The following is a 27,938-nucleotide window of genomic DNA, read 5'->3' as shown; positions in this document are numbered from 1 at the left end:
GTGGAAGACAGTTGTTCGGTCCTCAGCATGTGCGGTTACATGTCTGTGTGGACAAGGGCTGTATCTACAACACTTTCTTTTGACAGTCATTGCAGCCCCACTTTAACATATAAAGTTATATTCTTCTGACAATGCTAAAATACGGATTAAAATATTCCCTGAGTCTTCTCTTCCAAGCCTGCCTTCCTCCGTCCCTCCCTAGGGTGCCCCTCAGCCTCCGCTAAGGCCTGGTCTTTGGAGATTACCACATCCTGTGTGAGATCCTGGACGCGGGTGCTGGCTTTCTGCCCCTGGGCCTGTCCCCCAACCCCCAGCTGAGGAGCTTCTCTGGGGAGATGTGCGTAGGGGAGGCCTCGGCAGTTTTTCTTCAGAGTTCTGAAGACGTCTGACTTGCAGACACCTGGAAGCAAACATGACCGTGTTAGATGCTGATGTTCCTCCCACAGCCACTCAAGGTGGGCAAAAATCTCAGTTTCCTTCTTTGAATTCGATTTCACGTAATGCCACTGGCCTCTGTCAGGGGAGGCTGCACGAGCTGGTGGCGGGCTTGTAAGGGCTGTGCAGGCGTAGCTCATTTGGTCATCTGCCCCTCTACAGGAGCGGCAGGAGAGACCTTTTCATTTTGGTGGCAGCAGCAGTCGGGCTCCTACAGCATGAGCACTACCAGCTGGGTGACACGTCAGGTGTTTCTCTTCTCAGATGCTGGAAAGTCTGGAGCCAATTTTCTGGCCAATTCTTAGTAAGTTTATTTGATTATATTATTTTTGTGTGCAGTACTGGGGACCGAACTGAAGGGTATTCTACCTCTGCGATACCACCCAGACCTATTTTATTTTGAAACAAGGTCTCACTAAGTTGTGGAGGGCCTCACTAAATTGCTGAGGCTGGCCACGAACCTACGATCCTCCTGTCTTAGCCTCCCAAGTACTGGGATTACAACGGTGCACCACCATGCCCGGCTATAGAATGCATTTTTTTTTTTTTGTACTTGGTTAATTTACAGTTTCATTTTATGTCACCATTTGGTCTCATATTGAGTCCTTTTTAAATTGAGTACAGATAGTTGTAGTTAAACAAATATTTAGGAGGCAGGATTAGTTTAAGGCCAAGTGTTGGGAGATGGGCAGAGACACCACAAAATCCCAGCTCATTCTTTTTTTTTTTTGCAGGTCTGGGGATGGAACCCAGGGGCATTTGACCTCTGAGCTACACCTCCTGCCCTATTTTTTATTATTTATTTTGAAACTGGGTCTCACTGAGTTGCAGAGGGCCTAAGTAGCTGAGGCTGTCTGTGAACCGACCGCGATTCTCCAGGTCTCAGCCTCTCAAATGCTGGGATTACAAGCGTGTGCCACCACGCCTGGCGTGACCCCAGCTCATTCTTGTGCCCTAGCTCCAACTCCTGGCCTTGCCCTGGGGCATTGCTCACTGCTGAATTCCCCTTCTGCTTGTAGTTGAGAGTGAGGATCCAGCCTGTAGCCCAGCCCTGCCCACCCAGCGCCCAGGCTCTCCACCCACACTGTTCTCTGTATCTGCGCCTCACCTTGCCTTGAAGCTCAGGTGCAGTGTCACTGTTTTCTCCTGGGAGTGCAGGGCCCTGGAGCTGAAGGCCTTGGTCCTGGAAAGAAAAGAGCTCTGCCAGTGAGAGGCGGCCGCCCTCCCAGCCCCTCAGCCTAGCAGGGTTTTCTGTGCCTTATATTTTTCAAGAGTCACATACAACACAATAGGAGACATACAAGACTGCTTCACTGAGCCTGAAGTGTCAGGGAAGCCTTTCCTTCACGCTCTTCTACAGATGACGAAACCAAAATTCAAAGGGTGAGGTGACTTGTGGACAGGAAACCAGGTCTTTGAACTCCACGTGATCAGACGTCATGTGATTTGTGTGACTGTGTATTTATTTGTGTGGAAGTGAGAGGTCTTAAAAAACACGACCTGATGCTTTTAGGCTAACCCTCCCTACGAGTGTGCTGTGGCTCTCACAAGTAAATGATCCTAAGTGGTGATAAAGCAATTAGGAGAGGCAGGCGGTTTCCTGAGGGAATGTGCTAGGTTCTGAGATGGGAACTCAGGGTATGGAAGGCCCTGTCAAAGAATTTCTAAGCCAGAGAAGACCACAGTACACTAAGGTTTAAAACAAATCTGTATTTCAAAATTAACATTTAATGTATACACTATAAAATTCATCTTTTCAAAATAGAAGCAGTGGGATGTGGTGGTGTACACCTGTAATCATAGTACTTGGGAAGCTGAGGCAGGAGGATCGCAGGTTCACTGCCAGCCTCAGCTACTTAGTGAGGTCCTCTGCAACTTAGTGAGACCCTGTTTCAAAATAAAGAATAAAAATAGGGCTGGGGGTATAGCTCAAAGGTAGAATGCCCCTGGGTTCAACCCTCAGTACCACAAAATAAGTAAATAAATTAAATAAATAAATAAAACAAATAAAATAGGGTTGGGGGTAAAGCTCAGAAGTAGAATGGCCCTGGGTTCAATCCCCAGGACCACCACCACCAATAATAATAAATTAATTAAAATAAAATAGAACCAATTAACACTGAAATCCACTTGACATTCTGTGATTCATCCAAGAACTTGGGAGGCTGAGACAGGAGAATAGCAGGTTATCCGCCAGCCTCAGTACTTAGTGAGACCATCTGCAACTTAGCGAGACCCTGTTTCAAAACAAAAAAATAACATGGGACTGAGAATGAAGTTTAGAGGTAAAACACGCCTGGATTTAATCTCCAGTACAAAAAAACAAACAAAAAACCCCCCAACAAAATAAGAAATGTTGTGATTTATTCTTATTTTCTCCTTCTTTCCAAGCCATGAATGAGCTCAAAGGTAAAGTTCTCAGAGCCTTCCTTCTCTCTCACGATTCAAATGCTGAGAAAAACAGGATTTTTCTCCAGATACATTTTTATTTACTCCTTTTACATTTGATGGGCCCATAATTCTGCATGAGAGAAAATATGACTTAAGGTGCATCTGCAAGGGAAGGGGGTACGTGTGGGGCGCGGCTTCAGAGGACGGTGGCTTTGAGAGGCTGACTCCATGAAACAACACATCTCCTGGGGGGATGACCAAAGCAATCGTACCAAAAAGGCTGGAGGAAGGGAAATGCTATAAAACTCAAATATAAGCACACAGCCTCTGGGGAAAGAGGGAGGACGGTGTTACCATCCTGTTCCTCCAAATGGGCAAACAGCATCTTGGTGCCCGCAATCTCTTTTTCAATAAGATTACTCCAAGGATGCAAACTTGTTTTACTGTTCATCAGAGCCACATAGAAGGTCACTCTATTACAGTCTCCACACTAAAAACATGTAATACATGACAAAGTCAGGTTGAAGTTAATTGTGGATTTTCAAAATGCTAATGAACTGCCCTTTTTATTGCAGAAATACTCTCCCTGCTCAAAACCCTGGGCTGGGGCGCAGCTCAAGAACCATGAACACCACCAGCACATGACAGGAAACCCCTGCGTCGACCCTGTGCTTGTGCAGCCCTGTGAGTCCTGCGTGCCCATCACGGTCAGCATAGCTGCTTCAGCCGGGGAGCTGGCGAGGGAAGCTTTAGGTCTCGCTCTGTGAGGGCCTTCAGCGTGTCGAGGGCATCATAATGCGGTGACGCTAGTACCTCGGCAGAGTCACTGAGATAAGTTTACTGTCCTCTTTGTTTTCCTTCGTCCCTGCCTCTTCAGGCTCTGAGAAAACCTGTGGGTCCAGGGAACGAGGGAGGAAAGTCCCACATTTCCCATCCTTCTGAGCTGCTTCTCTCAGCAGGGGCAGGTGCCTCGTCAACCTTCAGTTAGGCGAAGGTGGGAGGCAGTGGGGCGATGGACCTGAGGGTACAAAACCGCATATGCTTCTCCAGATGCCCACCTGGCTCAGCTCTGGCCCAAATTCACTGCCTGGGTATCACTTTCTCTGTTTAATTTGCAGTTCAGTCCCCACTTCCTGTGCCTCCCTACTGACTTTGTCTTCATATCTCTTATCATTCCTTGATTAAATTTTTATTTACTCTTTTTCTTGTCTGTCTTCCTGCACTAGAAGATAAGGTCCAGGAAGGCTGAATTTTGTGTTTGGTTCAGTCACACCCACCTCCCACAACAGTGCCTGTTAACTGGACACATCTCGGTGCCCTCTAGTGAGACGTCTCACCATAATTCTCCACCATGCACTTGACCAGAGATCATACGTGCTTAGCTTTTAATATCAAGGAAGGAGAACAAATTTTTTTTTTTTTTTTTTTTGGTGGTACTGGGAATTGAGCATGTGCCTGGTAAGTGCTCTGCCACAGAACTACGTCCCCAGCCCAGAAGGACTATTTTTTAAAAGTGGCCCACTCTAACTGATTTTATTTTTTATTATTTTCTTTTCTTGCAGTATTGATGATTGTTTCTTTTTGTTTTGTTTTTTTGCGGCTCTGGGGATGGAACCCAGGGGCATTCGACCTCCGAGCTACACCCCCTGCCCTATTTTTTATTCTTTTTTTTTTGAAACTGGGTCTCACTGAGTTGCAGAGGGCCTCACTAAGTAGCTGAGGCTGTCCGCGAACCACGATCCTCCTGTCTCAGCCTCCTGAATGCTGGTATTACAAGCGTGTGCCACCATGCCTGGCTTCTCCAGTTCTTTTAATGGAGACAAGGGCTTGCTATTTTGAGACAAGGACTTGCTAAGTTGCTGAGGGTGTCTTTAAACTTATGATCCTTAGCCTCCTGCATAGCTAGCAATACAGTTGTGTGCCACTATGCTCAGCAGCATTCCAATGATTATTATTATTATTATTTTTTGCGGGTCTGGGGATGGAACCCAGGGGCATTCGATCTCCAAGCTATACCCCTTGCCCTATTTTTTATTCTTTATTTTGAAACAGGGTCTCACTAAGTTGAGGACGGCCTCACTAAGTAGCTAGGCTGTCCGCGAACTGTGATCCTCTGGTCTCAGCCTCCTGAAAGCTGGGATTACAAGCATGCGACACCACACCGGCTAGCATTATTCCAATTAAAAAAAATTTTTTTTTTCTCTATTGGGATGGAACCCAAGGGCATTCTATCTTCTAGCTATACCCCCAGTCCTATTTTTTATTCTTTATTTTGTTTTTTGTTTTGTTTTGGTGACACTGGGGGTGGAACCCAGAGGCTTTCTACCTCCGGGGTATACTCCCAGAATATATATATATATATATATATAATTTTTTTATTTTTTATTTATTTTTTTGGTGGTACTGGGGTTCCTGGGAGCCCTTCTACCTCTGGGCTACACTCCCAGACCTATTTTATATTTTTGAAACAGGGTATCTTAAGCCAGCGCGGGTGGCTTCGAACCTGTGCGATCCTCCTGTCTCAGCCTCCCAAGCATGGGGATTACAAGCGTGCGCCACCACGCCCAGCCTATTTTTATATTTTATTTGCAAACAGGGTCTCACTAAGTTGCTGAAAGCCTCACTAAGTAGCTGAGGCTGGCTTTGAACCTGTGCGATCCTCCTGTTTCAGCCTCCCAAGTACTGGGATTACAAGCGTGCACCACCACACAGGGTTCCCACTTCCTTTTAAAAAGGTAAAGCCTGCCAGGTATGGTGGTGCATGCTTGTATTCGCAGCATTTGGGAGGCTGAGACTGGAGGGTCATAGTTCGTGGACAGCCTCAGCTACTTAGTGAGACCCTCTTTCAAGATAAAGAACAAAAAATAGGGCAGAGGTTGTAGCTCAGAGGTAGAATGCCATGGGGTTCCATCCCCAAACCCGCAAAAAAAAAAAAAAAAAAAAGGTAGCTTGTCAACTACGGGGCAACCTGCTATAGTAAAAATGATCTACAGGGAGGCTCTAAAGGGAGTAAAGAGTAAAGACTCAGCCGGAGCCCCTCTTACCTGAGAGGAGTGCACGGCTGGAGAAGTACAGAGTTCTTCAGGGTTTGGGTTGTGGGTGTCTTCCTTTTCTTTGGCTTCAGGAGCTCTTAGTGGCTTCTCTGGTGGGTCTGGATTAGGAGGGACCTCTAGGGAGGCCCTAGACCTTGGAGTCCCAGTCCCTAAGAGGGCCCTGGGGCTGGTGGGCGAACCCCCTCCAGAGGCTGGAGGGCTGGAGCACATGCTCCCGGAGGAGGGCCTGGGGCTCGGAGGGGCCCTGGGTGGAGGAGGCCTACTCGGGGGTGCAGAGGTCCTCTGGATAGAGGCTTTCTTCTTTGGCTGTTCAGCTCCTTCACTTGAGGTGCGGCTTCGGAGGACTACTGGGAGAGAGGATGGCTGCTCTGAAGTGGTCAGGGTGCTGCCTGGTGATGGCGCGGGGCCACACGGGAGAGCTTCCTCCTGGGACTTGCCGCCCTCGGTGGTGGGAGTGGGCCGGGCTGGGGACGGACCGTTGCGGGCCGCTGGAAGTTCTTCCTCCTCTAAGGAGCTTGCTTCAGACCCTTCCCCCTCCGCTTCCTCATTTCTAAAGGACGCGTCATTGATCTCAGAAGAGTCTGCATCAGGTGCCAGCTCTTCCTCAGTGGCTGAGATAGATTCACTCTCACTTGACAAGGAACGTGCAGAGGGACTCGTAGGAGAGGTAAGAGGGCTGGAGACTGTAGATGTTCGGACGGGGGAGGAGATGACCAAAGAGCGCCTGGTGCTGCTAATAAAGAAAGGACATTCAGATTCAGAAGTACCAGAAACTGGAAGTAACCCGAATGCCTCCAAATAACTATCATGCGTGCACACAGTAAAAACAAAACAATTTAGAATGCTTTAGGGAGTTCGTATGATTGGCCGTTATTATGTCGTCATCATCTCAATTATATAAAAACCCAGGAAAAATATATCGCAAAATATTAACAATATCTCTGCCAGGGATAAGATTAGTGGGTGCTATATGGTTGATCCACACATATTTTGTATTTGAAAATCCACTTACTTATTTGTAGCCCCCAAATCAATACTCCTGGTGCTTTCCCAGTCATTTGTGGACATGTCTAAATAATGAAAAACAATTCACCTGATCTATACTTTCTCAGCTGAGGGCTAAGAATGCAACAAACTATCTTTTTTGTTTTAGCTCTCATAAGTAAATGCTCTTTTCACCATGTTTTTTGCATTTTTGTGGTTGTTGTTTTTGTTGGTGGTGGTTTTGATGCTTAAAATGGATGCCAAGCTGACATGTGTGCCTTGCAGAGAAAATACTTGTGTTAAGCTGGGTGTGGTGGTACATACTTGTAATCCCAGTATTTGGGAGGCTGAGATAGGAGGGTCGCAGGTTTGCAGCTAGTCTCAGCTACTTAGGGAGGCCCTCCACAATTTAGTGAGACCCTGTTTCAAAATAAAAATTAAGCTGGGCATAGTCGCACATGCTTGTAATCCCAGCATTCAGGAGGCAGAGACAGGAGGATTGCGGTTCATGGACAACCTCAGCTACTTAGTGAGGCCCTTCGCAACTCAGTGAGACCATGTTTCAAAAATAAAACTACTAAAAAATAGGGCTGGAGGTATAGCTTGGAGGTACAAGGCCCATCCCCAGTACCATAAAAAAAAATTTAAAAATAGGGCTGAGGGTGTAGCTCAGAGGTAGAATACCCCTGGATTCCATTCCCAGTACTGAAAAAAAAAAAAAAAAAAAAGGAAAACAAATACCTGTGTTAGACAAACTTCATTTAGGCTTTAGTTATAGTGCTGTTGGTTGTGAGTTTCATATAAATGAAGCAACAGCATCATTAAATAAAGTCTTTAAACAGAAACTTCATAAAACAGATTATGGACTGGTTGGTTGATTAAAATGTGGTGGCCAGAGGCTTACAGGGACCTAACCCTGTGTTTTCCCATTGGATGACGGTTCAGTTTTCAGTGTTTGTGGCAACTTTAGGGAACGTAAGTACCATGAATAAGACAAGCCATAACATTCGTCCAGTATCAGCTGTGTGCTGGATACTGTGCTGCTACTGTCCTGCGGTCCACATGAGCTTGACTCCTACTCCACCTGTGGACACTGCCCTTTAGTGAGGCTTTTACATTGCTAAATGAAGAGTACAAACAACAAAAGCAAGCCTTATTCTTCCTTCAAGACTCAAGCTCAGTTTCACACAGCCGTAAAGCTTTGCCAGCCATGTGCACTTTGACAGTTATCTTCCTCTTGGGAGCGCCTAGCATAAGACCTTGTAGAGAAGAAGCTTAATAAAACTTCCTAAACAAAGGCTTCAGAATGAATAAGTGAGCACATTCCGAGGGACCACTGCATCCCTTACACTTACCATCAGGAAGAACGTGTGAAGGCAAAAGATATCGCACATAAACATGCACACCAAGTGGAGAAGCAAGCCATAACAGCCTGGGCAAGATATTTCCAATCGGTACAATTAAAAGGATAGTGTCGCTGGGCGTGGTGGCGCACGCTTGTAATCCCAGCACTCGGGAGGCTGAGACCTGGAGGATCGCGGTTCGCGGACAGCCTCAGCTACTTAGGCCCTCTGCAACTCAGTGAGACCCGCTTTCAAATTAAAGAATAAAAAGTAGGGTGGGGGGTGTAGCTCGGAGGTCAAGTGCCCCGGGGTTCCATCCCCAGACCCGCAAAAAAAAAAAAAAAAAAAAAGCCGGGCGTGGTGGCGCACGCTTGTAATCCCCACGCTTGGGAGGCGGAGACAGGAGGATCACGCAGGTTCGAAGCCAAAAAAAAAAAAAAAAAAAAAAAAAAAAAAAAAAAAAAAAAAAAAGGATAGTATCCAGAATATACCACCACAAAAACTTCAGAGTGGGCGCAGTGGCTCATGCCAATAATCCTAGTTCTTGGGAGGCTGAGCTGAGAGGACCACAGGTTTGAGGCCAGCACATGGTAACTCAGCAAGACCCTGTTTCAAAATAAAGGGCTGGGGTGTAGCTCAGAGGTCGAGCACCCTGGGTTCAGTCCCTAGTACAACAATGACAACTATATAGATCAGTTTTCAAAACAGTAGTTAACAACCCAACTGAATGGTAAGATGAATGGCAAAGTTCAGAACAGGAAGCTTAAGTTACCAATAACCTGAAAGGATGATAGCTAGCAACTGGGGAGCTGTGACTTAAGACTGCAAAAAAAAAAAAAGCCAGGCGTGGTGGCCACGCTTGTAATCCCCGTGCTTGGGAGGCTGAGACAGGAGGAGCGCACAGGTTCGAAGCCAGCCTCAGCTACTTAGTGAGACCCTGTCTTCAAATAAAATAGAAAATAGGTCTGGGAGTATAGCCTGGAGGTAGAAAGCCTCTGGGTTCCACCCCCAGTACCACACACACACAAAATAAAAACTGTGCAAAAAAAAATTTTTTTTTGCAGCTCTGGGGATGGAACCCAGGGGTATTCGACCTCCTAGCTACACCCCTGCCCTATTTGTTATTCTTTATTTTGAAACAGAGTCTCACTAAGTTGCACAGGGCCTCACTAAGTAGCTGAGGCTGTCTGCTAACTGCCATCCTCTGGTCTCAGCCTCCCGAATGCTGGGATTACAAGCGTGCGCCACCACACCAAGCTAAAATATTCTTTTTTTTTTTTTTTTTTGGTGGTACTGGGGTTCCTGGAAGCCCTTCTACCTCCGGGCTACACTCCCAGACCTATTTTTATATTTTTGAAACAGGGTCTCTTAAGCCAGCGTGGCTAGCTTCGAAACTGCGCGATCCTCCTGTCTCCACCTCCCAAGCGCGGGGATTACAAGCGTGCGCCACCAAGCCCGGCTTAAAATACTCACTTTTTTTATCCATGATTTTGGGAGAAAGAAAGTCTGTCGATTTCACGTGAAGCTTATCTTCATTGCTAGTGAGTTGCAAACTGGAACAATTACTTTTGAGAGCAATTCGGTAATACCTAGTAAGGCTGAAGAAGCTTCAGTGACAGACTCCATGACTATACAATTCTACTCCATGTATATACCTGAGACACCTGATAATATTCATGTTTTTTCCAACATTATTTGTAATAGTAAAAAAAAAACTGGAAAAAACCCAAATACCAGTTAGCAGGAGGATAGGTAAATAAATCACCGAGGGGCACACAATAGTTACAATAACAATTACAGAAAGAGACCTGACAACAGGGAGCAACGGGGAGAAGCCCCACAGACAACAGTAAGAGAAGAGAAGAACTTGCATAAGAACACATGCAGTAGAAGTCCACTGAGCCAGGCGTGGTGGCTCAGGCCTGTAATCCCAGCACTTGGGAGGCTGAGAAAGGAGGATGATGGGCTTGTGGCCAGTGTCAACTATTTACTGAGGCCCTCTGCAACTCAGTGAGACCCTCTTTCAAAATAAAAAATGAAAATAGGGCTTGGGATGTAGCTTGAAGGTAGAATGCCCCTGGGTTCCATCCCCAGTCCTGCAAGAATAAATAAATAATAAAAAGTCTACTTATAGCCAGGCATGGTGGCACATACTTGTAATACTAATACTTGGAAGGCTGAGAAGGAAGGATCGCAAGTTCTCAGCCAGTCTCAGTTAAAACTTAGTGAGGCCCTCCACAACTTAATGATACCTTGTTTCGAAATAAAGAATAAAGCAGGGCGTGGTGGCACACACTTGTAATCCCAGCACTTGGGAGGCTGAAACAGGAGGATCACACATGTTCGAAGCCAGCCTTAGCTCTGAGTGAGGCTCTCAGCAACTTAAGTGAGACCCTGTTTCCAAATAAAGTAAAAATAGGTCTGGGAGTGTATTCTGGAGGTAGAAAAGCCCCTGTACCAGTACCACTAAAAAAAAATAAAAATAAAAAATAAAAAATAGGGCCGGGAGTATGCTCAGAGGTAGAATGCCCCTGGGTTCCACCCCAAGTACTGCAAAAAAAAAAAAAAAAGTATTTATATAAAGTTTAGCCGGGTGTGGTGGCGCACGCTTGTAATCCCCGCACTTGGGAGGCAGAGACAGGAGGATCGCGCAGGTTCGAAGCCAGCCGCCCGCGCTGGCTTAGGAGACCCTGTTTCCAAATTAAAAAAAAAAATGTAAAAATAGGTCTGGGAGTGTAGCCCAGAGGTAGAAGGGCTTCCAGGAACCCCAGTACCACCAAAAATTAAAAATATATATATATATAAAGTTTAAATACATGCAAAGCAATATTTATGTTTGCATGTGGGAAGGTATAAAGATAGACATGGAAATGCAAATACTAAATTTAATATAGTGGTTACCTTTGGTGGGACGAGGAAAGGAAAGAATGAAGAAGGGACATTGGGATTTTCAATGACATTTATACTAATCAATTTTTATTTTTGGTAGTAATGGGTGTAGAACACAGGGCCTCGTGCATGCTAACCAAGTGCTCTACCACTGAGCTAAACTCTAAGCCCTAATAATTGATTTCTCAAGTTTGGTGATAAGAAGTTTGGCTATTTCTTATATTATTATTTATACTATTATCTATGTCAGAAATATATATATACACGCCATCCTCCTGTCTCCGCCTCCCAAGCGTGGGGATGACAAGCGTGCGCCACCACGCCCGGCTATGTCAGAAATCTTTAACAAGAAAATAATTTATGTAGGGGCACAGCACAAACCACAGACATCATTATGACTATGAGCTTAAAGCAAAGGCCAGGAATTGGGGGTGAGAATGTCGAGCATGTTCACACAGGACATGTGAAGCAGAAAAGGGTCTTAGAAGTTGCTCACCCTGAGAGTCCCTTCACCACAAAGACCTTGTTGGAATGCTGCTTCTCCAGTTTGCTCATCACCTCGTAGAGACTGTGGTTCAGCTAGAGCCAGCAAGAAAGAAGGAGATGCTAGTCAAATGCGAAGCCGAAACTGTCCATCCCGTCCTTCAGACTGCTTCCCGAATGAAACCAGCTCACCCTTCCAACTCCCATCTCGAATCCCTCTAGCACTGGTGTCCAAGGTCCTAGCTCACTTCCCCTTCTTGCCTGTTTCTCTGTGCCTTGAGGTCTGCCTCTCCCATCAGATGGACAGCTCTCTAAAGGCAAGGTCAAGCCAGGCAAGGTTTTGCATGCTTGTAATTCTAGTACTTGGGAAGCTGAGCCAGGAGAATTGCAGGTTTGAGGCCAGCCTCAGCAACTTAGTGAGACCCTGTTTCTAAATTTAAAAAATTAAATAGGTCTGGAGGTATAGTGCAGAGGTAGAATGATGGCCCTATGCTCTGTCCCCAGTACCAAAAAAAAAAAAAAAAAAAAAAAAAAAAAAAAAAAAAAAAAAGCTGGGTGTGGTGGCTCACGCCTGTAATCCCAGTACTTGGGAGGCTAAGGCAGGAGGATCACAGGTTTGAAGCCAGCTTCAGCAACTTAGTGAGGCTTTTAGCAACATAGAAAGACCTTGTTCCCAAATGAAATAAAAATAGGGCTGGGTGTGTAGCTCAGAGAGGTAGAATGCCCCTGGTCCATCCCCAGTACCAAAAAAAAAAAAAAAAAAAAAAAAGGCAGGGTCAGGATCTATAACTATTTGAAGTTTGAGTTCTTTGCAGGTAGTCTAGGAAATAAAAACTCATCTTGATACTAAATATTCAAATAATAATCTAGTCAAAGGAACTGTGGAGAGGAATATGTGTGGCTGAGTGTAATATTATAGTGGTAAAGACTCTTGGAATTCCAGACTAGAGAAGACCTAATGAGTTCATGCTCTATGGCTGCCGGTCACAGATAGGACTGGTCCTATTCAAGACCAACCACTTGAGAAACTGACTTAAGCTTAAACACCTCCCCCCTTCCTGCTTCCCATCAACAGATGGATATTATTATTACTATTATTATTATTACTTGGTACTTGGGATTGAACCCAGGGGCATTCTACCACCGAGCTTTACCAGCTGCTATAATATTTTACTCCTTTTTTTTTTTGGTGGTACTGGGGGTGGAACCCAGAGGCTTTCTACCTCTGGGCTATATTCCCAGACCTATTTTATACTTTATTTGGAAATAGGGTCTCACTAAATTGCTGAGAGCCTAACTAAGTAGCTGAGACTGGCTTCGAACCTGTACGATCCTCCTGTCTCAGCCTCCCAAGCTCTGGGATTACAAGCGTGCGCCACCACGCCCGGCTCTAATTTTTACCCTTTATTTTGAAACAGGTCTAAGTTGTGAAGGGCCTCACTAAGCAGCTGAGGCTGCTGTTATCCTATTTCAACCTCCCAAGAATTGAAATTATAAGCGTGTGCCACCATACCCAGCTAACAGATGGATTTTAAAACTTGGTTCCTGCCAAACTTGATTCCATGCCTGTAATCCCAGAACTGGGAGGCTGAGACAAGAGGATTGTAGGTGTGAGGCCAATCTCAGCAACTTAGCAAGGTCTGCAGCAACTTTTCAAGACTCTGCTTAAAAATAAAAAATAAAACAGGACTGCAGCATAGCCCAGAGGTAGAATGCCCTTGGGTCCCATCCCCAGTACTACACACAAACACACAAAAACTTGGTTCCCCACTTCAGTTGTTCCTTCCACAGCCAGATGACGCTCGAGTTCAGATGCTCTTAGTTGCCAAAGGAGACAGGGAGGGCCCTCTGACAGTGTATACTTGCTCTTCAATAGAGTCCAACACAGTAACTTGAGTGCTATTATTTCATTATGAAATAAAAGTCCAAATTGGTGGTGCCAAAATAGATGTTTAAGAGAATTATGTAAACCAGGGCTGCCTTTTTATTTACTAGAAAACCCCACCTAGGACTCAATTGGTCAGCTGTTTCTCACCTTGCTCATCTCCTGGTAGAAGACGTCCCTCAAGTTGGAGATGTTTTGGAAGATGGTCACATAACAGCCAATACGACTATTAGGAAGCAAAACAAGAAACACGTACAAGTGAGGGACGGGAAGAGAGTTATGTGAAACACAAGATAGGAATTTAAACCAAAACTAAGCTGGGCAGGGTGCCACACGTTTATGATCCCAGGACTTGGGGGTCTGAGACCGGAGGGTCACAGGTTCATGGCAAGCCTCAACTGCACCTTTGTGAGGCTCTCTGCAATTTAGTGAGACTGCTTCCAAGTAAAAAACAGGGCTAAGGGGTCTAGCTTGGAGGTAGAATGCCTCAGATCAATCCCCAGCACCACTAACACACATAAAAAAGAACGCCAGCTGGGTGTGGTGGCACACAATTGTCATCCCAGTTCTTGGGAGGCTGAGACAGAAGGATCATAGGTTCAAAGCAAGCCTCAGCAACTTAAGAGAGGCCCTCTGCAACTTAGGGAGACCCTGTTTCAAAATAAATAATAAAAGCTGGGTGCGGTGGCCCGTGCTTGTAATCCCAGCATTTGGGAGGCTGAGACAGTAGGATCCCAGTTCACCGACAGCCTCTGCTACTTAGTGAGGCCCTTTGCAACTCAGTGAGACCCTGTTTCAAAATAAAGAACAAAAATAGGGCTGGAGGTAGAGCTCAGAGGTAGAATGCCCCTGGGTTCCATCCTCAGTACTGGAAAAAAAAAATCGCCACCATCAAGGCTCCTGGGGAGATGCCTCATTCTAGGCTTGGTTATTCTGGGATCTGGCTTCAACAGGGTTGGGCCAGGCACACTGGGGTTCCTGGAAGCCCTTCTACCTCTGGGCTACACTCCCAGACCTATTTTTACATTTTTATTTGGAAACAGGGTCTCCTAAGCCAGTGCGCACGGCTGGCTTCAAACCTGCGCGATCCTCCTGTCTCTGCCTCCCAAGCGCGGGGATTACAAACGTGCGCCACCATGCCCGGCCTTATTCTTTCTTTTGAAACAGAGCCTTGAGTTGCAAATGGACTCACTGAGGAGCTGAGACTGGTGTGAATCTGGATCCTCCGGTCTCAGCCTCCCAAATGCTCAAATTCCAAGTGTGCGCCACCACGCCTGAGTTTGAAGAATTTTTTTTTAAAAGCTCTGTTTAACAAGCCGGGCGTGGTGGCCGCACACTTGGAATTCCAGCATTTGGAAGGCTGAGACTGGAGGATCATGGTTTTCAGACAGCCTCAGCTATTTAGTGAGGCTCTCTACAACTTAGTGAGACCCTGATTCAAAATAAAGAATAAAAAATAGGGCTGGGTGTAGTGCATGCTTGTAATCCTAGCACTTAGGAGGCTGAGACAGAAGGATTGCACAGGTTTGAATCCAGCCTCGGCTACTTAGTGAGGCTCTCAGCAACTTAGTGAGACCCTGTTTCCAAATAGAAAACAAAATAGGTTTGGGAGTGTAGCCCGGGAGTAGAAGCCCTTGGGTTCCATCTCCAGTAACACACACACACACACACACACACACACACACACACACACAATACGGCCAGGGGGTGCGGCTCGGAGGTCAATGCCCCTGGTTTCCATCCCAGACCCCCTGCAAAGAGAGAGGGGGGAAGGGAAGGGAGAAGAGCTCTGTATAACTATAAGGCCACACACTTTTTTTTTTTTTTTTTTTTTTTTTTTTTTAGTACTGGGGATTGAACCCAAGGTCATTCTACCTCTGAGCTATACTCCCAGCCCTATTTGTTATTCTTTATTTTGAAACAGGGTCTCACCGATTAGCAAAGGGCCTCACTAAGTAGCTGAGGCTGGCCGCACACTTTGAGCCTCCTGTCTCAACCTCCCAACTACTGGGATTACACATATATACCACCATGCCTGGCAAAGCCATTCAATTATAACTATTATAATAAATAGTCATTCTTTCTCTTTATGCAATCCAGTATTTCTATGCCTGTATGTACCTTAATGAAATTCTCCTACAAATGAGTCTGTTTAAACTAGGGGTCATATGACTAATGTTTTAGAATATATGTAGTTTTTTTTGTGGTACTGGGGGTGGAACCTAGAGGCTTTCTACCTCTGGGCTATACTCACAGACCTATTTTATACTTTATTTGGAAACAGGGTCTCACTAAGTTGCTGAGAGCCTCACTAAGTAGCTGAGGCTGGCTTTGAACCTGTGCGATCCTCCTGTCTCTGACTCACAAGCGCTGGGATTATAAGCATGCGCCACCATGCCCGGCTATATGTAGTTATTTTTAAAAAGCTCCATTATGCCAGTTGTGGTGGCATACCTGTAATCCCAGCTACTCGGGGGACTGAGGCAAGAAGATTGTAAGGTAGAGGCCAGCCTCCACAATATACAGAGACCCTGTCTCAAAATAGAAAAGTAAGAAGAGCTGGAAGCTGGACATGGTAGCCTGTCATCTCAGTACTCGGAAGGCTGAAACAGGTGGATTGCAGGTTCGAAGCCAGCCTCAGCAATTTAACAAGGCTCTCAACAACTTTGTGAGACCTTGTTTCCAAATTTAAAAAAATAGGGCTGGGGGTGTGGCTTGAAGATAGAATGCCCCCGGGTTCCATCCCCAGCACCAAAAAGGTGAGGAGGCTGCATATAACTCAATCTTAGAGTACTCCTGGATTCAACCCCAGGACCAAGGAGGGAAAAAAAATAAAAGGCTGCATCATCTGTAGACTATTAAGTAATGATACACAGTAATTTGGCTACTACTGTATTACTGTTTACCCTGTACAATAAAATTAGGGTACTAGTGGAATTTCTGCTCAGATTCTTCTCTCCCAATGTGGAAAATTTAAGTCTAAAAACTGTTCTCCACTATGAGGCAAAGACACCTTCATTAATGCAAATCATCATCCCACGGTTAATCTTCTATGAAATCTGGTTGTTTAGAAGCCAGACTTGTTCACGACTACACACTTGAGCGTGAAGGCAGAGCCTGCTGATGGTACTTTACTTGCCAAGATCTCTCCTATGCAAGAAACGTCTTGTCTTCAAATCCAGAAAGTCTGGCAGGGCAGGGATAGTTACCACTGGATTGCAGGCCAAGAATCCAGGGTCTAGCGCGATGAGGTGGCTTGCTTACTCTCACTCAGCAAGTTGGTGGCAGGAACCCCACTCTTGGCCCAGGCCTCTCCTCACGAAGTGACTATTTGAGCTGCCAGGAGGTACTGGCCTCCCCCAGCCCAGGTAGATTCGCTCATTTCCTGAATCTCCGTCATTACCTGTTATAAAGAACAGGCAGCTCCTCCAGCAGTTCCTGGTTCAGATCTTCAAACACACTCTGGGCTTTGTTGAACTCTTCCTCTGCCTATGTGGCAAAAGAGACAAGGCAATCCCCAGCCAGCTTGGACCGAAGGCTAGAGGATGCCTCCTCCATCCTTGGCATGTTTCCAGGGACTGGGCTTACGTGGCTCTGCACCCTCTCCTTCCTCAGACCCGGGCCCCTCTTCAGCTTCAAAACTCTCACTAATCTTACAGCATCAGTGTCAGAAGAAACAGGATCTTCAGGACACTAGATGTTGGATTTATTGCTTTCTATACCCATCTTGGCCCAGCCCTGCCCCGCTCTGGAAGAGGGAGAGCAGGAAGGCTCTACAGGTGTTTTTGTCTTGGTTTTACCTTGGCAGCCTTGGCCTCATCTTTCTTCTTAGCATTTTGCACGGCCTCCAGGTGGTGTCGAGCACTGTCGTAGTCTACCAGTTTCCGACCCCGCTTGGCAATTCTCTCCTAAGGCAGGGTGATAAGAAAGGGTGTGGATACTTGCTTTTCAGGATGTAGATAACAGACTACCAAGCAGACAGATAAGGTCCTATTATCAAATTTTACTTTTTTTTCCTCCTGTGGTATCAGGGATTGAACACATGAACATTCTACCTCTGAGGTATACCTACAGGCCCTTTATATATTTTTTAATTTGGAAACAGGATCTTGCTAAATTACTGAGGCTGACCTCGAAACTGTGATCTTCCTGTCTCAACCTGGGATTACATGCATGCACCATCAATTCCCAGCTCCATATTCAACTTTACTATTACCTAGGAGACCTGGGCATGGTGGCACATGTTTATAATCCCAGTGTTTGTGAGGCGGAGACAGGAGGATTGCAAGTTCACAACCAGCCTCAGCAACTTAGTGAAGCTCTCAGACACTTATTTTATAAAAAATAAACAGGGCTGAGGGTGTAGCCCAGATGTAGAAGGCCCTGGGTTTAACCCCAGTATCCTTTCCCACCCCCACATACAATTTACTTAAGAACCCATTACAAAATGGTTCAGCTTCTAGCAGAAAGAACCTTGGGAATCTGCTACATTAAAAATCAGGGATATTGAGTCTTAGACCCAAAGAGTTGCCACTCTTTAGTCTGTGGCCTAGGGCAAGGCACATCTCTTATGGAGTCTCAATAGCCACATATGCCCCATACAAGTATTAATTTAAAGACCAAGTGCTGGATATAAAGTGCTCTGAAAACTCTAAAGCACAATAAAAATAATAAATTATGAGCAGTGAGAGAAAGTCTATTCAATCTTATATAAATTGCAAATAGTACTGTGGAGAAGCAAATCATCTCCCTGGCCCATCTTTCTCTCAGTCACAGAATTTAAAAAGCTCTTAGAGCTGGGCGTGGTGGTACACACTTGTAATCCCTGTGCTTGGGAGGCTGAGACAGGTGGATCACACAGGTTCGAAGCCAGCCTCAGCTACTTAGTGAGGCTCTCAGCAACTTAGTGAGACCCTGTTTCCAAATAAAATAGAAAATAGGTCTGGGAGTATAGCCCGGAGGTAGAAAAGCCCCTGTTCCACCCCCAGTACCACAAACACAAAAAACCCTCTTAGTGATTATCCTGTCCAACTTCCTTTATGATACATGAAGGTCCTCTTCCATATCCAAGATAAGTAGTTTGCCTTTTACTTGAACAGAGAATAGACAAATCGCTCTCTCAGAGAGATTTTTCTTTCTTCCTTTTTCTTTTTTAGGTGTCGGGGAGTGAACCTGGGCCTTGCATATGCGAGGAAAGTGCTCTTAACACTGAGCTACATACTCAGGCCTCAGTGCATTTCATTTTATTTTTGGAAAGACTTAACTTTAAAAACTAAACTTAAAGCAGGGCGTGGTGGCGCACGCTTGTAATCCCCGCTCTTGGGAGGCTGAGACAGGAGGCTTGCACAGGTCCGAAGCCAGCCTCAGCTAGTTAGTGAGGCTCTCAGCAACTTAGCAAGACCCTGTTTCCAAATAAAGTATAAAATAGGTCTGGGAGGGTAGCCAGGAGGTAGAAGGCCCCTGAGTTTCATCCCCAGTACCACCAAAACAAAAGCAAAAACAAAAACAAAAACAAAAAAACAAAAAACTAAACTTAAGCCGGGTGTGGTGGTGCACACTTGTAATCTCAGCATTTGGGAGGCTGAGACCAAAGGACTGCAGTTTGCGGGATGCCTCAGTTACTTAGGCCCTCCGCAACTCAGTAAGACCCTGTTTCAAAGAATAAAAAAATTGGCAGGGGGTGTAGCTCATATGGTCGAATGCCTCTGGGTTCCGTCCCCAGACCTGCAAAAACAAAACAAAACAAAACAAAACAAAAAAAAAACACTAAACACTAAACTTAAAATTTTTTTTTTTTTTTTTTTTTTTTTTTTTTTTTTTTTTTTAGTACTGGGGATGGAACCCAGGGGCATTCTACCTCTGAGCTACAACCCCTGCCCTGTTTTTAATTCTTTATTTTGAAACAGGGTCTCACTGAGTTGCAGAGGGCCTCACTAAGTATCTGAGGCTGTCCTCGAACCTCGATCCTCCTGTCTCAGCCTCCTAAGGGCTGGGGTTACGAGCGTGCGCCACTGCGCCTGGCCTCACACTACTTCTAACTTCCTACCTCTCCATCTTAATTCTTCCCTAATTTGCACATCATTCCTAATCATGGGCTCTTCACCTTTCTTGTAATGTTTAACTAGATTTTTTTTTTATTATAAAACCCTTTATAGTCATTTCATTTGGGTTGAAAAATCACAGAAATTAGGCAGAAAACTCCTAAGGGAACAGATATAAACAGATGGCACAGCGTCCCCAGAGCCCTCTCTCTGGGGTGGACAGGCAAGCGTGGTGGACCCACTCGCTCGCTGCCAGCTCAGCTCTCCTCGTCCAGGGACTCAGTCCGGCAGCACCCACTCTGGCTCCTGCTGGCCACTCCCAGGCCAGTCCCGGGTTGGGAGACAGGCTGTCAGCCTGCAGGTCTTCAGAGGAGTATAACCTGATGTTTTAAACAAGTAGGACCTACTCCAAACCTAGCCTTGATTCTGTAATGAAATACCTTAACCTCACTGAACTGGGCCACATAGTTTTCCATGGTCCGCAAAGCCTGGTCAGCCAGTTTCTCTTCATAGTCTTCCCAAAGGAGGTCGTTATTCTGTGGGACAGAGGCAGAGGCTGGTCAGGGCGCCTGCTGACGACAATTGCCCAGCAAGGAAATACTGAAATTCTTCCTGCTAAAAGCATTTTTGTAGTACTGTTTCAGAATATCATGATGGATTCTGGGAAAGACTTAAAGGAAGGAAAGAAAAAGCCCCTGCCCCCAAGGCACCGCCCTGTAGGAGATGGGATTTAGAGCAGGAATATGGTCAGGAGCCTGGACTCTATAGCTTAGAATACAAGGACATGTAGGCATAATTAACTGCATAAAGTTAATTCCCAAAAACAACACACCCTCGACACATCTTTTTACTTATTCATTTTTGTGGCGCTGGGGATTGAACCCAAGGGCATTCTACCTCTGCCCAATTTTATTTTTTGTTTTGAAACAGGGTCTCACTAGGTTGCTGAGAGTCTCATTACTTGCTGAGGCTGGCTTTGAACTTGAGATCCTCCTGTCTCAGCTTCCCAAGTACTGGGATTACAGGTGTGCGCCAACACATCCAGTTCTATGAAGTTTTAAAGAGGGAAAGGTCAAAACCAGAAGAGTCCACAGGTTAGGAAAACCTGTTTTTACCTTAGCATTGCAGCCTCTTCCTCCCACCTAGGCCCTGAGGCTATACAGTGGGCAGTGTGAACTGGCCCTGTGGTCTCCCTGTCTTCTTAGATGGCTGTGATGAGAGCGGGGGGCAGGGGGTGCGTGCTGAGGGCATGAAGCCCCGCTGCCCTTACCCCTACGATGGCCTTCAGCTCCTCATGTCCATCCCACTCGCTGCTATAGATCTCCTGCAGGGTTTCAGACACTCTCTTGGAACTTTCATGCATCACTGAAATGAGAGAACTCAGTCCTACCATCACATTTCCCAAAATGAAATTTGACGTGATCATGGGTGACACAAACCAGTGGGTTCGATTCAGGACGACAAACTCAGAAGGTCAGATTATCAGCAAAGGAAGCTGGATGGGGCTGGGATAGGAAAAGTCACTCCTCTTAGGCCCAGAGAGTTCTGAAAATCAATCAGTCAGTCAGGAAAGTGGTAGAAAATGGGGTCTGGTTGTTTTTTCCAGCCCTCAGACATCTTAGGACCTACAGAAATGCCCTCCGGATGCTCTTGTGCTGCGGTACCCACCTTTGACTGCACTAAGGAAGTTCTTCAGGTCCTTGTATAGCTTGTGGCCTTCTGCCTGAAAGGAAAGAGTAACTTTGGTGACTAAAGAGATGTATTTTAAAAGATGTACAGAAATCAAAGTTGAAAAGTAGGTCTAATGCAGAACTCACTCCTGGGATTTCTTCAAATATTTACTATTTAAGTTGAGAGTTGCTAGAGTTTCCATTGCATCTTTCTTCTGTTTGTTCTCCCTTCCAGTGAACAAAAGCCTACACCCAAGTTCTTCTGTTAAAATATAAGTGTCCTACAGGTGACGATATCTCTTGAGTCTCTGGCTCACACCCTCTGCTCTGGCTAGGTAACTGCTGCCTTCTGCAGATACCAGCCCTTTAACTTCTCTGAACCCCCATGCAGACATCCTCCCTCTCTGAGCCCTTTGCCTTGATTCACTACTTCCATCAGTAACCTGCTTTATACCTCTCCAGAGCTGTATCATCGACTCACTTCTTGTTCCAATCCCAGCGCCTGCCCTCCTATCTATCTATCTATCTATCCATCCATCTATCCCTGCTTCTATCCTTGTTTCTATGTCTGAATCCTTTTTTTTTTTTAGGCTAGAACTCCCAACTGCAGAATAGGTCGAATAGGTCTCCTCTTTTTAAAAAAGAAGGGGCTCTGGGCATGGTGGTGCACCTCGGTAGTCCCAGTTACTCAGGAGACTAAAGCAGACAGATTGCTTGAGCCCAGGAGTTTGAGGCTAGCCTGGGCAATAGGGCAAGACCTTGTATCAAAATAAATAAATAAATAAATAAATAAATAAATAAATAAATAATAAACAAATAACAATAAGACGGACAGAAGGAAAAGAAGGTATCACTTAGAGTTAGGAGTTTAAATCTCAACGTGAAAGCCAGGCATGGTGACTCACAAACTGTAATACCAGAACTTGGGGGACTGAGTAAGGAGGATCACAGGTTCCAGGTCAGCTCAGAAACTTAGGGAGACTCTCAACAACCTAGCAAGACCCTGTTTCAAAACAAAAGTACAATAGGGTTGGGGTGTAGATTGGAGGTTGAATGCCCCTGGGTTCATTCCTCAGTACCACACACAAAACAAAACATAAAAAAAGGAAAATATCTCAACTTAATAGATGAATTGCTTTTATTGTAACTTGGACATATGTTCATTTAGCCTTTAAGCTTCTTTTTTTTGGGTGGGTGGGGTACCAGAGGCTAAATCCAGAGGTGTTCTACCCCTGAACCATACCTCTAACCCTATTATATTTGGTATTTTGAAACAAGGTCTCACTAATTTACTGAGAGACGTCGTGAAATTGCTGAGGTTGAACCCCAAACTGCAATCCTCCTCTCTCAGCCTCCTGAGTACTAGGATTACAAGCTTGAACCACCATACCCAACTACCCTGCTTCTTTTTTGTTTTGTTTTGTTTTTGGCACTGAAGAATATAACCAGGGGCATTCTACTACTGAGCTATATCCCCAGTCCTTCTTTTTCTTTTTAAGCAATATCTTCTAAATTGCCAAGGCTGGCCTCAAACCCACAATTCTTCTGTCTTGGTTTCACAAATAATGGGATTACAGGTGTGCATCACCATGCCCAGCACTACTACTACTACTACTTCTTCCACCTCCCCCCCCCCTCCTCTTCTCCTTCTCCTTATCCTTCTCCTTCTTCTTCTTCTTCTTTTTGTGGTACTGGGGATGGAACCCAGGGGCATTCTACCTCCAAGCTACATCCAGCCCTATTTTTTTTTTTTTGGTGGTACTGGGGTTCCTGGAAGCCTTTCTGCCTCCGGGATATACTCCCATGGGCTACACTCCCAGACCTATTTTTTACTTCAGCCCTATTTTTTATTCTTTATTTTGAAGCAGGGGCATTCTACTTCCAACACCCCCGTCCTATTTTTTTTTTTTTTTTTTGCGGGTCTGGGGGTGAAACCTAGGGGCATTCAATCTCTGAGCTACAGCCCCTGCTCTATTTTTTTTTCTTTTTTTGAAACAGGTTCTCACTAAGCTGCAGAGGCCCTCACTAAGTAGCTGAGGCTGTCTGCATACCGCAATCCTCCTCTCTCAGCCTCTCAAATGCTGGGATTACAAGTGTGTGCCACCACGCCCGGCACCCCAGTCCTATTTTTATTCTTTATATTTGAAACAGGGTTTCACTAAATTGTGGAGTGCCTTACTATGTAGCTGAGGTTGGCTGCAAACCTGCGATCCTCCTGTCTTAGCCTCCCGAGAACCAGGATTATAAGCATACGCCACCACGTCCGGCTGACATTCTTTTTGTGTTTGTGGTGCTGGGGATTGAACGCATAGGCATTCTACCTCCAAACTAGATGCCCCAGCCCTATTTTTTAATTTTTTATTTGGAAACAGGGTCTTATTCAGTTGCTGAGGGCCCAAGTTGCCAAGGCTGTCCCTGAACCTGCAATCCTCCTGTCTTAGCATCCCAAATACTAGGCTTACAGGTGCCAGCCACCACGCCCAGGTTTTAGGCTGGCATTCTGTATCCACAGAGTAGATCTGATTTGTTTCTGACACATATTTAAAGACAATTCTCGTGTGCCGGTCACCAGGTCTTTGTCCTTATAGGTCTTCTCAATTACTCCTCAGGTGTTGTCTATAGCCCTTCTCATTCTGGTCTCTTTCCTTGTGTGCAATCTAGTTTCTAGGATCTGGATGGAAAGGAAGCCGGGCGTGGTGGCGCATGCTTGTAATCCCAGTATTCAGGAGGCTGAAACCAGAGGATCGCGGTTCACGGACAGCCTCAGCTACTTAGTGAGGCCCTCTGCAACTCAGTGAGACCCGGTTTCAAAATAAAGAATAAAAAATAGGGCAGGGGCTGTAGCTCAGAGGTCAAATGTCCCTGGGTTCCATCACCAGACCCGCAAAAAAAAAAAAAAAAAAAAAAAGAAAGAAAAAAAAAAAAAGGAAGTTTAAGACAAATGGTTTGACATTTTAGAGCCTGATTTCAGGGGTGTAGGACTGGACTAAGAGGGGTAGCCCACTTCGAGGGTACTTCTACAGGGCCAGCCTGCAGGTCAGAACAGATCAGTTAGAGTGATAAAGTATTTGAAAACCAAGGTATGTTATCCAGTACCCCATAAAATACTTGTTAAGAACTTGTTCATTTATTATTTGCTCTGTTCATTACTTTTTTTTCCCTGGGGGTTGAATCCAGGAGCATTTTACTCCTGAGCTACACTCCAACCCCATTTCATTTATTTATTTATTTATTTATTTATTTATTTATTTATTTAATGGTGGTACCGGGGGTGGAACCCTTCTACCTCCGGGATACACTTTCAGACCTATTTTATATTTTACTTGGAAACAGGGTCTCTTAAGCCAGTGAGGCTGGCTTCAAACCTGCATGATCCTCCTGTCTCCACCTCCCAAATACAGGGATTACAAGCGTGCACCACCATGTCTGGCTCCATTTTATTTTTATTTGGAAATAAGGTCTCACTAAATAGCTGAGGCTGGCCTTGAACCCATGATCTTCCTGTCTCAGCCTTCCAAGTACTGGGGTTACCCGGCTTTACTGTGCTTACTACTAGATAGCCATTAAGCACACCCAAAGTGTAAAAAGGCCAGGCGTGGTGTTGCACACCTATAAGCCCAGTACTTGTTTCCAAAAAAAATCAATTAAAAAGGGCTCGCCGGGTGTGGTGGCTCACGCTTGTAATCCCCGGGCTTGGGAGGCAGAGACAGGAGGATCGCGCAGGTTCGAAGCCAGCCGCGCGCGCTGGCTTAGGAGACCGTTTCCAAATAAAAATGTAAAAATAGGTCTGGGAGTGTAGCCCGGAGGTAGAAGGGCTTCCAGGAACCCCAGTCCCACCAAAAAAAAAAAAGAGGGGGGGCGAGTGTGGTGGCACACACTTGTAATCCCAGCATCTGGGAGGCTGAGACAGGAGGATCGTAGTCTAAGGACAGCCTCAGCTGCTTAGTGAGGCCCTTTGCAACTCAGTGAGACCCTATTTCAAAATAAACGATAAAAATAAAAAATAGGGCTGGGGGTGTAGCTTGGAGGTAGAATGCCCCTGGGTTCCATCCCCAGTACCGCAAAAAAAGCAAAAATAAATACACATATGTATGTATGTATGTATGTATGTATGTAGATATATATCACTAGGGGGTAACTCATTTTATATATATATATATATACATATACATATATATACATATATATACATATACATATACATATATACATATATACATATACAATATACAATATACACATACATATATACATATATATACATATATATACATATATACATATATATACATATATGTACATATATATATATATATACATATATATATGTTCACTAGGGGGTAACTCAGAATGCCCCTAGGTTCAATCTCTAGGACCCACACATACACACAAAGATTATGAGAGGAACAAAAGGAAAATTCTAAAAAATCTATCTACTGGCTAATTTTTTCCCTGGGGAAATCTTTGAAAAAGATCATTTCACTATGATTGAATTTTAGTGGCAGGAAGTCTAGCTCTTTTCAGTCAAATAAACAAAGAATACTGAACTAATTGTTTTATCCATCTTCTTGCGCTCAGAACTTACTTCTAAGCCATCCCAAACTTTTGACCATTTTCAGCGTTTCTTTCAGGTTGCAAGCCTCCCTCGATTGGCTGAAGGCCAGCTTGGAGGGACATGTGCAGAGTCAAAGGAGCTGAAGGCACTGTCCGCTGGGAGAAGTAGAGATGTGTAAATGTAGCAAGAGAGGATGAAGAGACATCAGACAGATGTCAAGGAAGTTAGAGATCAAAGGCAAGAAGAATCAGAAAAATCAGTGGACTTGGTGACTGGAGGTCACTCGAGAAAGCACTATTAATAGTACAATGAAAACAGATTCAGTTAACAACGTTCAGAAACACTCAGCACCACCAGGAAAGATGTCTCACTTCCTTCTTGCTTTTTTTATTCACAGAAAAAGTTGAAATAGTCTAAGATGTTTAATGTATATGATGTATTTTTTTTTTCTTTGCAATACTGGGGATGGAACGGAGGGCTCGGAGCTACACCCCCAGCCCTATTTATTATTATTATTTTCTCTGTGTGTGTGTGTGTGTGTGTGTGTGTGTGTGTGTGTGTGTGTGTGTGTGATACTGGGGATGGAACCCAGGGGCCTTCTACCTCACTAAGTAGCTGAGGATGGTTTTGAACTTGCGCGGTCCTGTCTCAGCCTCCCAAGTACTGGGACTACAAGGATGTGCCACCAGGCCCGCTTATTCTTTATTTTGAAACAGGGTCTCACTGAGTTGCGGAGGGCCTCACTAAGTAGCTGACGCTGTCTGGGAACTGAGATCTTCCTGTCTCAGCCTCCCGAGTGCTGGGATTACAAGCATGCGCCACCACGCCCGGCTCCACAATGTAGTAAATGTATGTTTTGTGTGCATGTGTGGTACTAGGTATTGAACCCAGGGACATTTTACCTCTGAGCTACACCCCCAGACCTTTTTATTTTTTATTTTGAAATAGGGTCTAAGTTATTGCATATTGGCCTTGAACCTGTGATCCTCCTTTTCTCAGTCTCCTAAGTACTGGGATTACAGGTGATGCACCAGTGCCTGGTTATACAATGAATTTTAAACATGGATATGGTAGGTAGGTATAAACTTACAAGTTTTAAAAATGTGGTAATCAAACCTGATGTAGTGGTGCATGCCTGTAATTCCAGTACTTGAGAGGCTGAGACAGGAGGATTGATGGTTCAAGGACAGCCTCAATAAGTAGTGAGACTCATCAAGCTAAAGGGACCCTGTTTCAAAATAAAATTGGGCTAGGGGGTGTAGCTTGGAGATAGAATGTCCCTGAGTTCAGTCCTCAGCACCACACACTAAGTGATAAATCATCGGGCTTAGTGGCGCACGCTTATAATCCCGGCATTTGGGAGGCTGAGATTGGAGGACTGCAGTTCATGGACAGCCTCAGTAACTTAGTGAGGCTTTCTGCAACTGAGACCCCATTTCAAAATAAAGAATAAAAATATAGGGCTGAGGGTGTTGCTTGGAAGTATAATGCCCCTGGGTTCCATTCCCAGTGCTGCAAAAAAAAAAAAAAAAAAAAAAGTGATAATCAAGGTTTTAGTAGGCTTTGAAAGAACTTGGGGATTATAAAAATTAACAAGGAAGCCGGGCGTGGTGGCGCACGCTTGTAATCCCCGCGCTTGGGAGGCGGAGACAGGAGGATCGCGCAGGTTCGAAGCCAGCCGTGCTGGCGTAAGAGACCCTGTTTCAAAAATATAAAATAGGACTGGGAGTGTAGCCCGGAGGAAGAAGGGCTTCCAGGAACCCCAGTACCACCAAAAAAAAAAATAAATAAATAAAAAATAAAAATTAACAAGGAAGCAGGGCGTGGTGGCACACGCTTGTAATCCCAGCATTTGGGAGGCTGAGACTGGAGGAATGTGGTTCACGGATAGCCTCAGCTACTACTTAGGCCTTCTGCAACTTAGTGAGACCCTGTTTCAAAATAAAGAATAAAAAGTAGGGCAGGGGGTGTAGCTCGGAGGTCGAATCCCCTGGGTTCCATCCCCAGACCCGTAAAATAATAAATAAATAAATAAATAAATAAATAAATAAATAAATAAATTAAATAAAATAAAAATTAACAAGGATTTGGCTGGGCGTGATGGCACATGCTTGTAATCCCTGTGCTTGGGAGACTGAGCCAACCTCAGCTGGCTTAAGAGACCCTGTTTCCAAATAAAATATAAAATAGGTCTGGGAGTTTAGCCCAG

The 27,938-nt window shown here is 45.1% G+C and overlaps 1 protein-coding gene across 1 annotated transcript in view; it reads right to left on the bottom strand.

Moving 5' to 3' along the window:
- BIN2 (bridging integrator 2) overlaps positions 1-27,938 on the bottom strand; it is a gene marked incomplete at both ends in the record, with an annotated part of 58,053 nt that overhangs the window by 6,832 nt on the left and 23,283 nt on the right. The window contains 10 exons of the mRNA XM_080704888.1: positions 1,544-1,618; positions 3,640-3,716; positions 5,871-6,612; positions 11,592-11,674; positions 13,614-13,689; positions 16,867-16,952; positions 17,264-17,371; positions 19,945-20,040; positions 20,775-20,869; positions 21,173-21,227. Coding sequence (XP_080561014.1) covers positions 1,544-1,618; positions 3,640-3,716; positions 5,871-6,612; positions 11,592-11,674; positions 13,614-13,689; positions 16,867-16,952; positions 17,264-17,371; positions 19,945-20,040; positions 20,775-20,869; positions 21,173-21,227 — 1,493 coding nt within the window. The remainder of the gene's footprint in view (positions 1-1,543; positions 1,619-3,639; positions 3,717-5,870; positions 6,613-11,591; positions 11,675-13,613; positions 13,690-16,866; positions 16,953-17,263; positions 17,372-19,944; positions 20,041-20,774; positions 20,870-21,172; positions 21,228-27,938) is intronic.

Source organism: Muscardinus avellanarius (genome assembly GCF_963383645.1).
Source record: "Muscardinus avellanarius genome assembly, chromosome: 11".
In the NCBI taxonomy this organism is placed as follows: Eukaryota; Metazoa; Chordata; class Mammalia; order Rodentia; family Gliridae; genus Muscardinus; species Muscardinus avellanarius.
The sequence above is the reverse complement of the archived record's forward strand: the minus strand, read 5'-3'. Positions and strand labels throughout refer to the sequence as shown.